General features: G+C 38.9%; 1 protein-coding gene across 3 annotated transcripts in view; it reads right to left on the reverse strand.

The window, feature by feature from the left end:
• Nucleotides 1–681: 681 nt before the first annotated feature.
• Nucleotides 682–12,640, reverse strand: part of MAPK12 (mitogen-activated protein kinase 12) — a 38,994-nt gene continuing 27,035 nt past the window's right edge. For 2 of the 3 annotated variants that reach the window (XM_065626659.1, XM_065626672.1), the window contains exons 7-12: nucleotides 10,596–10,710; nucleotides 9,861–9,932; nucleotides 7,649–7,728; nucleotides 6,783–6,861; nucleotides 4,853–5,026; nucleotides 1,344–4,104 (exon numbers count right to left, since the gene is read on the reverse strand). In XM_065626659.1, coding sequence (XP_065482731.1) covers nucleotides 4,034–4,104; nucleotides 4,853–5,026; nucleotides 6,783–6,861; nucleotides 7,649–7,728; nucleotides 9,861–9,932; nucleotides 10,596–10,710 — 591 coding nt within the window. In that variant the 3' untranslated portion in view covers nucleotides 1,344–4,033. Of the gene's footprint in view, nucleotides 719–1,343; nucleotides 4,105–4,852; nucleotides 5,027–6,782; nucleotides 6,862–7,648; nucleotides 7,729–9,860; nucleotides 9,933–10,595; nucleotides 10,711–12,640 lie in introns of those variants that run through there. The other variant, XR_010605627.1, reaches the window with a different exon arrangement.

A 12,640-nucleotide genomic window follows, 5' to 3' on the forward strand; every position in this document is an offset into this window, starting at 1 on the left:
CAAGGTTAAGCGTGAGGGAGCTCTGCTTGCAGAGCAGGATAGCAGCACACAAATATAATGAATTCTCTAAATTACTTTGCTTGTCCCGACTTACCTCCTTGTAGAGGGATGCTGTTCCTGGTAGCTAAAAGCATGCGTCATTCCCACGCCTGAGAGCTGCACGCAGCTGCTAGGTGGCAATGCGGTTTTTAGATCATTATGTTACTATCCCAGAGGGCTGAAAATAATCTGTGTGCAAGAGCTGCTCATTAACTGGTAGTCTATGAAGTTTCAAAGAGTGTCTGTAGAATGGAAGTCCTTCTCCCCTGGTCTTTCTCCAACGCATGCTTCTGAATTCTTAAAAATACTGAGGAGGAGATTCTAAGTGCTGTAGTCCATTAAACTGCCTCTGATGTTATTTGACTTACACAACCAGTTGCAGAGACAGCAGGTGGTATGAGTGCCTGCTCTTCCCCGGTACCTGCAGGGACCATCCAAAGGCCTACAGGAGTATTTCATACCAAGATCCAGTAACATCTAACAGATGCTTCATTCTCTGACCACCTTCGCTGAAGCAGACCAGAAGCATCTAATATTTGTATTTGAACAGCAGATCAGAAAGTAGGAAGCTCAAAGAACCCCACCCAGCTCAGATGCCTGGTAGTTCGGAATCAAGAACAAAGTGGATCTTCTGAACACATTTTGCAGGACACATACGAGCACTGACCTCAGTGTTATCCTGTAAAAAACCCAGAAAATAATCAAGAAGTGAAATTGTGAGCTGCGTCTGGCCCACAGCACCACGTTATCGAAATTCAACATGAACTATGAGTCTTCAATGCAATGAAGACTAATACTCAAGGGGACAATCTTGCTCTAGAAAAGTCAGGGGCACATGGGTTTTCAGGACGAAGGTCCCATATATCCAGCTAGAACTCTGTTAGCAACTTCCCTGTCCAACTTAAAGATGTACATGCTTGATGATGGTCAACCTGATTTTGGCTTTTAAAATCAGACGGAGGAATGCAACTGTTTAAGGACTGAAATCCTGTCCTTCAGAACAAAGCAGAGATGTCTGGTAAAATCCGAGATGCTGTAAGAAATAATTAGGTGGCAGTAGTTCAATCGGATCAGCTTTGTCGCTGATTTACAGTTTGGAAAATGGGAGAAAGGTTGGGGTCTCTGGTCTGACTGACTTCCAAAATAAACTGCATCAACAGCTCATATTACATGAAATGCACCTACAATATTAGGTTTCATACAGTTTCCTTATACTGAAAATACTATTTTCAGGAGTGATTACACATTTGGGAATACATATGGAGAAAATCAGACCTTTACTGTGTAAAAAACAAACCCCCAACCTTTATTTGTCACAATACATTTCAAGTACATGCAGAACATATTTACATTTCTCTTTAAGGCAAACAGAAATTGGGTTCTTTTTCCTGAGTTGCTTAGCACCAGCAGAAATAGCAAATAAAAACTTAGAAAACGGTGTCTCTCCCTTTGAAGCAGCAGCTGCCTCCCATGAAAAATATTTCTGCTTTCAACTCGCATTTCTTTTAATGAGCTATTTATACCAATAATCTCTATTGCTGTTTGGAGCCATTTCTGCAGATTTCAATCTCTTTGCTGAAACATCTTGCCAAGATGTGGCAACCTTTCCACGCTTGATATTTTACCTGACAGACTGTTTGCTGACTAGACAGAACAGCAGTACTTCGGTCTGTGCTGGCACATGCATCAAGGTCTTCTCTTCAGTTATTTTAAGAGTTCTGTATTCCCCCAGTATCTACAAAAACTAACATTATCTTCTTGTGTCTCTCTCATGCAGGCTAGCCACTTCTCCAATACTAAGTCAAGATAAGAGGGGGAAAAGCTCATCTCAGCCCATGGAGGGTTTTAGGGCTTGACTGCACTAAAGCTAAAGGTGGGGGGAAATGAAAATGCCCATTGAATTGTTGGTATTTATGAAGAAAATGCAAAGCAGTTTTTCAATTTAAAAAAATGCTCCCTCAAAGTCTAACATCTGAGCCATCTGCATTATCTCAAGACCTGAGGTATTTGCTAGAATTTAGGATGTTGAAATTCCATTTAAAATATAGAGGGAGTATTTTTGAAGAAGTTTTGCCATTCTTCCATTTCCCATTAACTACCTATATGAAGCCCACTAATTCCAATAGGCACTTTTCTCCCATGACTTTTAAGAGGATCGCAGGGCATGACTCCAAAAAGGAAAACATCTATCCTGCACAAAATAAGGTTCCTATTTAACATAAAAGTGTAGTCCAAGCAGAAAGTCAATAGTGCAAATGGGGTATGACTCAAGTCTGCCTTCCCCAGTGACCTGTAGTGTGGAAAAATGTTTTGTTTCAAATTACATTCTCTGCTTTTTTTTCATGCATTCCTGAAACTGTAGTTTTTAATGACTTGTCAAATACACCAATAATTCAACATTTCTGTTACCATTTAGACCCTCTAGGTGCCTGTCTCAGCTAATCAATGCTCATCACAAACAATTTTTAAACAAATGCTAGTATTTACAGGTGTTTAACTTAAAGCTCATTGAAAGAAACAGAACTGTGCCTTGATGAAACTTCTGGTTTAAATTGGTTATTAAAGCAAAAAACCACCAAAAAATTCTTATTTCTTTCCCAGTTATTATCTGCTACAATCAAACATCGTCCTCCACAAGTAGCAACATAAAAAAGCATAGTGCACTGGGAATAATCCACATCCAAATAGTGAATTGTCAAGTCATTACCTTTAACAAGGAGAAGCATCTCACAAAGAAAGTCTTCACCAAAGGTTTGCCAATTTCTTTTTTCTATGTCTGGGAGAATATTACAAACTAAGGGCCTAGGAAAATAAAATAAATGAACCCAGACAGTGAAGAGGAACTCATGAAGTGTCTAACCAATATCCCATCAGGAAGCTGACTCCTTCTGATAAGGCACCTCTCAACAGAAGGTCTGAGGGTTTCCCCTCAAGTAAGAGGAGTTCAAAAGGCTAAAAAAAAAAAAAAAGGAACGGTTGTTATTCTGCACCTGGCACAACACCTCTGCACACTGCGAACAAAACAGTTTGCTGCAGGTATTCCCAATGAACAGTTGCAGCATAGCACTGTTATCCTCACTTTATGTTCTATGATGTGACCCACATGCAGCTTTATTTCTAAAATCAGCACCACTGATTCTATAACTAGTATGCCTTCTGAGAAGATCTACTTTCTCAGTGATCATTTCAATACTAAGATGCTAGACAGCTTACAAAACTTTATAAAGTCTTAAGAATTTCTCCCTGGAAATTCTTGATCCCTACTCTATTATACAAGGAGACTTCACTGTATTCAGAGGAAAATGTTGCACCCCTTGAAAGTGACTGTTTATCCATTGGCTGTTCAGCCAGTGCATTTGTGAAATCTTGTCCTGCTGTGCTGGTTACTTTGAAAAAAATCTGAGATGTTGACACTTCTCTGCTTCTAGCTTCTTGCACAGATCCATCAGACATGGCTGGAGTTCAGGTTCTTCTCCCCTTCATTCAGGCTGTGTCCCCACTATCTGCTGCACTGCCTGAGGTGGCAGCAGCTGATTTGCCTCTCCACGCATCCTACTGAGGGGAAATATTCCAGAGGAAGTCACACAAATAGTTATTGCAGTCAAGACAGTTCAATGGCCTTGGAGAGCAGTCATGGCGCATCGCGGACATACTCTGTGTCTCAGCTTGCCTGAGGCGGTAACTTCTATGTTTCTGGTCTCTGAAGCATTAGTCCTATCTGCTCTTTCAAGGATGGCACCAGGTTATCACAGTCTGAATCCTTTCGTGCAGAAGGAAGAAGTTGTAGGCAAGAATAAGTTTCTGGATAATTTTGAAATGCTATTCCCAAAGGCACCAACTTCCACATGCAGAGTTAAAGACATGGCTCTTTCTTACAGTGCAGATGAAACAGATTACATCCAGTTTATTTAGAAAAGTTTTATACATCTGAATTCCACAAACATTTACAACTTTCCTGCTTTCTTCTGAGTTCTGAAAAGATGGAGACATACAATCACACCGCTGTCTCCTTTGACTCCAATGTTTGTGGTGGCTCGAAGTTCAATATCTCTTTATATGTAATGCCTGGAAAAAACAGAATAAACATAGTGTTGTTGGTCTAATCAGAAAAGGAGCTGTACAGACATGAGTAAAGTGCAGCCCCCAGTATGGTTAGGCTCTGGTCTAGGATCAGGAAGAGAGAGAGAGACCTCTTCAGGCAAAAAAAGAAAGAGTACAAGTAAGGGAACTGAGGATTGTTTTTTTTGGTTTTGTTTTACTGTTTCACATTTGAAGAAGTAGCGCAATACTGAAACGTTATAGGTGCATTGACTTTACAGTATAGTGCACAACATCCTCAGGAAGAGCTACTGAGCACATCAACTTTAAAAGTCCAGTCCTCACTTAAAAGCCAAAATACAAACCTCTGACATTAGATGAAAACTAGATTCAGGCTTAAACCTCTGCTGAAACAGGTTCTCTCAGGGAGAAAAAACATATCTAAAGCCAGCAACAGTTGCACTCCTATAGGGCCAACAGCTGAGGAATCTTTGCCTGTTCTATCCACTGGAAGGAACGTGTTACAGAAATGGTTTCTTTCCTACATTGCAGAAGATGAGAGAACAGACACGCTGAGGAGAGGAACAGAAAAAACCTTCGGGGGTGGTTCCAGGAAGACTTGATAAGAGGAACACCGGCTTATCAATAGTGTTTCTCTGTCTTAGCGCTGTCTACTTTGTTCCATCAAAAGCAGAGGAAGTAAAGGGGAATATTCCTATTTCTGGATGGCCTTCCTATCTGGTCATTTTTTAAAACATCACGAAACTCAACTCACGCTTCCACTCATCCAGTGGAAGATCCATGTTATCAAATGTGTCGTCGTATTTCTCAGCTTCAGTTTCTTCCTCAGGATCGTGAATTGGTTCAAAGTAAGGATGCATCAAAGCCTCAGCTGCTGTCACTCGCTTCTCTGCATCCAGCACCAGCATCTTCTCCAAAAGGTTTACAGCTGTTGAACAGAAAACAAACAGTGCATTCAAACCACGCCACTGATTCCAGCTCGTACACAGTAATGTTGCCCAGGAAATATTTTAAATAAACAGAGTTGCAAAGCAGAATCATTGGGTGTTCATCCTATAGCCCTGGCATGTCCAACTCATTTTCACCAGGGCCACATCAGCCTCGCAGTTGCCTCCAAAGGGCCGAATGTAATTTTAGGACTGTATAAATGTAGGAGTTACAGTAGTTATACAGTCCTAAAATTAAAATCAGCCCCTGGTGAAAATGAGTTTGACACCCCTGCTATAGCCAGTGGGGCCCATCTACATGACAAAATAGTGTTGTGAGCAAGCTGGGATGTGTACAAAGCCAGACACAATGCAGAGATGCTCCCTTGCTTCTGTATGCAACACAGCCACACCACCTCAGGGCATGACTTCTCTGCTCCAAGACCACCATGCTTGGGGCTTTCCCAGGTGTCTCATCACTGCCACCACTGTGTTCTGGTTCTAAGGTACATCACAACCTGAGAGCAGCAGAATGAACAGCTGGGTGTAGAGCTAATGAGAATTGCTCTGTGTGTGACTAAATCCAAGCCCAGGTACACTTTGAAGGTGGCTAGGACAAGACAGTTTTCCATGCTCAGAATTCTCAGTGCTGCCTTTACCTGCTCTGTTTCTGACCTCAGCCAAAACAATGCATGAAAATCCTGTATGTTCCTCTCCAGTGGATTTTGGATCAGGTTCACTGTTAAACTGTCAAAATCAGCTAGTGTAAACAGGTGTGATGAATGATTTGTTTATTCTCTGTTTTTCCATCCTGAAAGAACATTCCTGGGTTGGGTGGAACAGCTGAGAGGAAGAAGAGGCAGCAGTGTGGGACAGGACGCTGCAACTCCTGCTTGCCACATTGTGGATTCTCTCCAACCTTCTCTCCCAGACCATGAGCAGTTGTTCTCTATGTAAGGAGCAGCCAGATGGGCACAGAAGCCATAGGAAGAAACATCCTAAAAACCAAATGGAAATGTGTCTCATCTGCAGCTGAGAAGTTCAGTGAGCTAACCATGCAGTCAGGGTAAGAGCTGCGTATTAATCATGCTTATTTCTACTCTATCTAAACATAAAATTTTAACTTTTAAAATTGAGAAGATTCAATTATCCTAACTGATATTCTAATAAAACTGGCTTTGTGAGTGTTCAGGTCATTGGGAAATGGATAAGGTTTGGGCAGAGCGACCTCAGAGCTCTGGCTGCCTCGGGTCATGTCACAGTTATGCACCCTTGCTATGCTCTTCTGGCTGTTCATACCTATAAAATCCAAGCCAGTGCTTCTCAGGAATGCACAGATGTTTCTCAGGAGGTAATCATTCCATGACTAAAATGTCAGCTTTCTATTTGCTTGCATTTCTACTGTAGATCAGATTGAGCTTTCAGAATTATATTTCAAATACAACACACAGAAAAAATTATTACATATATTTAATTTCCAAGGGCTCTTGAGAAAGCTGCTCCAGTAAAACCATTAAGCAGATGCTGGATCAGAGCCTAAAACACAAAATATTTTTTTGACTCTTCTAAGAAACGTCTGATTCCTGGCAGAGTCTAAACTTAGCAAAGTTCAGCCACTAAAATCAGAGTTATGAATTATAGAAAGCAAGAGATAGAAAAGCACAAAAACCATCACAGAACCCATCACATGACTGATACTGCTGCTGCCTCCAATGCAAACACAAGACACATTGTACACAACCACACAAACTGTCTTACCCAAAGGACTTGCATACTTCAAGATGGATGCAAAATCTTTTTTCTGGACTTTTGGGAGGCTTTTGATATAGTTTTTTGCCTTAAACGAAACATGAATATTCAATTAGACCTTTGCTGCCTTTCCAATGTAACGACATTAACTATATGCTTAATAGGTAATTCAACAACGCTTTGATAGCACATTGTACAAATGGATTTTTTGGGGGTCATAAACCCTGATTATATTCACCTTCTTGTTGAAAGGATTTTTTTTTTGTTAAATAAAGCCTTAAAACTGTGATTAAAAAATGAAAATGTAAAGCTTTAATTATTAGTGCTAAATATTTAATATATTAATTAGAAAAAATATGTAAGCATAGTTTGAAAGAATGTCATAGTTAGTTTACAGGAATCTCTAGAAATTAACCTTATACAGTAATTCATTAGTATATAAATTGTATAGCTACTCTAATGATTCATTTTAGGTTTTTTATAGTAGGGCCTTAAGGATTCTAGACAGACATCCACACAAGAATAGGAAAGATGACATCAGAGGCATCTGCAGAACAAGTGGGTTTTCTGAATAGGTTAATGTTTTCAGTACATTTCTGATAAAGGTAGTAATGCATCAGCTCAGCTGCTTATATGGTACATACTAGAAACTTTGAAGTATTTAAATATATATATTTTTCGAGTGTCCTGATCATTTTCTGTGCACCCTTAATATCCAGTAGCTATTCTGGTTGTGCAAAGCATTTCAAGGCAGAGATGTACCCTCAGGGGGCATTTCAGTAGTCGATCCATATTATCTCAGCCAGTCTAGGAACCGAGCATAGCTTAAATCAGATTAAGACGTGTAAAACCAACTGACGAAGCAGAATACTCACATCTTGACTCTGCAGTTTTTGAACAAAATCTTGAGTTGGTGTACCCGTTATTTTCATTATTTCTGTGAGCTGGTCCAGATCTGAACACCAGAAATAAGGAACAAAGTCTTTCGCCATAAAACTAAACACCTTGCAAAAATTGTGAGTTTCTTCGCTATTGGAGAATAAAGCAAAAATCACAATGCAAGGACTGAACAGAAGATTTATAAAGGATGAGATGAAAGTTCTCTGTTTTTCTTGCAAAATGCAAGAACACTGAAAGCAGCTGAAATAAAATGTCCTGTAACTTGGGAACACATAATTGAATCATCTGCAAACTCCTCTAATATCGTCAGGCCTCTTCTATATTTTTGGTCCAAATCAGTCCAAAAGTATTGGAGTATCTGAACAATCAACACATGTATTGGATGCATTGTCCTGGTCTATGCAACACTTACGTGACACAGCCAGAAAAAGTCACAGGGAACATCAGGTGGTATGACAAACGGAAAAAAAATCAGAGGAAACCAGTCTTTGTTAGTTTTTCTCCATAATGAGAAACTTCAAGGATAAATATTAATCTCTCTCCTCCTCAATTCCCACACGCTGAGCTCAATTCCAGATGCCGAGATGTTGAAGACGGTGGGGTAAGGCATCGGAACGCTCCCTAGTAGTTAATATTTTGAGTTGCATGTCCCTTCTGTGTCCTAAACCAGCACAGATCAACCACTGACAATATTAGCTGTTTCAAAGAAGAAACACCAGATTTACAGGAGGTTAATCCTGCAGGGAACAGTTTGATGACTCGTTTGCTGCTCTGGTAAGAGCAGCAGATGTGAAGCTAGAAGCCTGATTAGCGTCCAGCACACAAGGATTCCACCAGCCCCTGCAGAAAAGGGCAATGTTGGGTAATGCTGACAAAATAAAGAAATAAATAAAATCCCATAACAAGTTTGCGGGATAACCTGTTGATAACACTAAAATGAAAATCCCTTGTTCACCTACCCACAGCTGAACCCATGGCTGCATTTCCCTGGCAACAGGTAATACTTATTCACATACTCAAGGGCCAGCCAGGACTGTTATGCGAGGGTAATTTCCTTCGTTACACAGGATGCAGAACTTCAGCCAATAGTTCTGAAATCTCCAAAACCCACTACAAATAAAATACTAACATTTCCACTCACATTTACAGTGTAACTTGAAAATTATGACTCATTCATTTCCTTATTTATGTACCTGAATGCTCAAGCATTAGTTGAGAAACGCTGTGTTAGTCAACAGCTGTTCTTTGGCAGGCATTTTAGTATTTCCTCCTTAAGAACTAATGTGTACTTAAAATCTGCACAGCTGAAATAATTTGGTGTAGTCTACTTTTCCATAGCCCAAACCATTTATTTGGTGAATGCAATCTTCTTTTTCTACATTTTTGCTCACAAAACAAGAAAAAGATGATCCATGCAATGAAGTCCTAATCTCACATGTAAGTACTTAAATACAACCATAACTAAAAATAAACAATTGTGATCCTGTCATTCTGTAAACAAATATTTGCAGATAAGCAATTTATTGACTGGAACTACACAAGGGGAAAAGCAGTGCAAAAGGATTAGGCTGAGCTGTCAAACATACAAAGCTGGAAACCAAAAACGAGTAAAAAATTCTTGTTGTCTTCTATTAACACTGTCCTCTATTAACTATCATAACTACCACTGCCAATAAAGTATCACTTCAGGTTGAATTATGGCTTAGTCTTAACTGTTTTCTTAATTCCTCAGCAAGGAAATGATAGGACTAGGTGTTTTCTGTAAATATAAAACATTTTACACAAAATTTTTTGGTAAAAGTCTCAAAAAGCATGAAATGGACTCGCATGTGCGCATAAGTCCATATACTACAGCGAATCTCTGTGTGTTCTGGAGTTATGGAATCTATTAATAAAAAAATTAAAATATGCCTTTTCTATCATCACAGAACCTTTTACCTGATGATTTGAGATGTGATTCAAAGATCACCTATCTTCCTCCACTGAAAAAAATTCAGTAATACAAGTTTTAATTTGCAGATGTGCAAAAGTGGCACAGATATCAAATAAGTGCTTAATGAGAAAGATGCAAGCCATTTTACTATTCGTTTCAATTTATGATCATCAGTTTTTGAACAGACTTACTGGATCACATAAGAACCTGTCATCATTTTCTTACATTAGTGTCATAAATTCACTGAAGGATACGATCATTGCCTTTGAACAGAGGCCTCCCCGTTATCATCTCAGCCATTATACAGCCCACAGACCAGATGTCAACTGAAAAAAACCACCAATAGTCGCATTAAATTGCTGAATACTTGTCCATTTAAATGTACATAAAGTTTAATTTAAAACATATTTGAAGGAAGTGTAAAATTTACCTTTATAGGCTGTTACAAAACAAATGAGTGCCTTGACAAGTATGAGGAACAGTATAGCTATAACTGCCAGCCTTTCTAATTAGCAAACTGGAGATAATCTGATCATATGCAGAATCGGTTTCTCAGTAACAGGCAGATGCACATGGGAAGTAAATTTTCAGTGCTTTCAAAACCTTCCATAGTTATCCCAATGTACTTGATTTCCCTCCCCCTGCCATTTTCCCCGTCTGTCCCAGTTACAATCAGCACATCTCTGCAGGAAGATGACAGCGCGGAACACAAGAACATAGACCAGACTGTCACATCTGTATGCATTTATATAGCTTTTTTTTCCAACCACCTTGGCACTTTGTTTCTCTCAGAAAACACACAAAAAAGCCCCCAAACTCACAACCACCAAATGATTACCTGCAATTTATCTATAAGGAAGTTTTACATAACTATATTGTCATTTCCACCTCAAATTTCTTGCTCACTTCAGAAACAAGGACTTGCTTATGTATTGCCTGATTCAGTGAACATTTCAGCTCCATTATGACTTTTCTGAAGAGACGCTGACCTGTTTGCGTATAATGCATCCAGTTCAGTATGACCTCTGGGGCTCTGTACCATCTTGTAACCACATAACCGGTCATCTCACTGTCTGTGTGCCTCGCCAATCCAAAATCCAGAATCTGTGGTGGAAGCAGAAAGAACATCCTGATCAGACAGCTAGTTATTTACTTCATACAGGCTTTACGAACGTGGAAAATAAAAGAATTGGAGCATTTTGCAGAGGTTGGCTTACTTTTTCCCATTGAAGTGTCTTGCTCTCATTTGAAAAATCAAGACAGAAGTAGGAAAGAGCGTTTCAATTTTTTTTTCCCATGTTAGATACTTCTATAGTAACACTAAAAAGCTGTAAAACCAGTAAAGAAAATAATAAATTCTCAAATTTTTTTAATTAAAAAGATACATGTCCCATTCAATGCAAAAAATTCCCTGGCCATGGAATGACCATCGTAGCTTGTTACGGCTAAAAGAACAGTACCATTCTTAAGTGGTATTCATTGCTCTCATATCCCAGATCGCACAATTATTCAAGAGTGTGTTCCAATAACATTCAATTATCTTTAAGAGTTTTCATTCAAGGGAAAGCTTCCTCTAGGTCACATTGAAAATATACAACAAGAATGGGGAATTATGATTATTTAGCCCCACTGAGTTTTTCCCAACCTGCTGTGTCAAACTACAGAACAATCCTCTGTAAGAAACACAAGGTCGGTACAATTTTTTTTGAAAGATTATGCACAATTTAGCTTATTTCTAAGACTCTCAGATATTTATCTCTAGATATAGCAATGTGTACAGCAGCAAGGTTGTTAACGCATGTTATGACCTTTTGTCAACTTGTACAGAATTGGCTAATGTAAAGGCCCACCCACGTGGACCATCAAAAGATGGTGCCAAAAAATTTGGCCAACAGAGAGGAAATTCCACTCCTGGAATGACAGTTCATAGTTTATTGAGAAGTTCATGCTTCTAACAAGAAGCAGGTGTCTTGGGTAACTAGAGTCTATTCAAGATAAATCATCATCATCCACAGATACTTGAATATATAGCTTTGCATGAACAGCCACTAGTTTCTGTGTGTGTCAGGTTTCACATATATTGACAGGGCAGAAGTTTTTACTAGGAGCACCTCTGCATTATTATATCAGGAGTGATGTTTTTGTAATGCTCTCTGTAGTTAAACATTCTAAAATATTTTAGGAGCTTTATCATTCCCTGGAACCAGCAGAAAGGAAAATTATATTTTCATTCATAGATCAAGAGTACAAAGTGTTATCACTTATCTTTATTGCCATACTTGAAACATCATTTCCACATCTTCCCCATAACCGCCAATTATAATGCCTACCAATTTAAAAACAGGAATAGCATGCAAAGGAAGAGATTTTTATTCTTATCAACAAAATACAATTGATTACAGCTGAAGCTACCCCTCAAAATTTGGGTACTTAAGATCTACTGGACTCAAAAGTATTTGCAGTAACAAAATATGCTTTTATATACAGCTTTCAAATTAATTCTACATATACAACACACATTATGTCTTCTCAGTAACACAGGAGGCGAGGTGGGAAAAAAGGGAAGTTTAATGTAACAGGTCATAAGCCAAATGTGGTACCATCTATTCCAATACAGCTCTTTAGACCTTTTTAGGCTTGTGACACTTGGGAGTTGGATACAGCTAAAATATAATTTGGGTTTGTATTTATGGAAAGCAGAAAACAACAGGGAGAATTTTTGTGCCTTATGTGTTAACTTCAGGATTTTTATTAACATATTCATTAGGCTCAGGAGCAAGCATGTCCTGTTAGCACTTAGTATTAACATGGTGCCACTTCAACAACAAACTTCACATGAAACTATTATTCTCATACTCCCATCTTCAACTTTTCAGCTTGAACTTCCAAAGCAATTCTCAGAGCACGTTATAAAATCCTTTTTGTAATGCAGGAATTATGAAAGAGAGACCACATTTCTCTAAGCTCCTCAAGGATAAGCTCCCTTTCCACTCAGCGAACTTAATCTTCCTAACTTGCTTCAATAACTGTAACA

The sequence above is a fragment of the Caloenas nicobarica genome, chromosome 1 (genome assembly GCF_036013445.1).
Source record: "Caloenas nicobarica isolate bCalNic1 chromosome 1, bCalNic1.hap1, whole genome shotgun sequence".
In the NCBI taxonomy this organism is placed as follows: domain Eukaryota; kingdom Metazoa; phylum Chordata; class Aves; order Columbiformes; family Columbidae; genus Caloenas; species Caloenas nicobarica.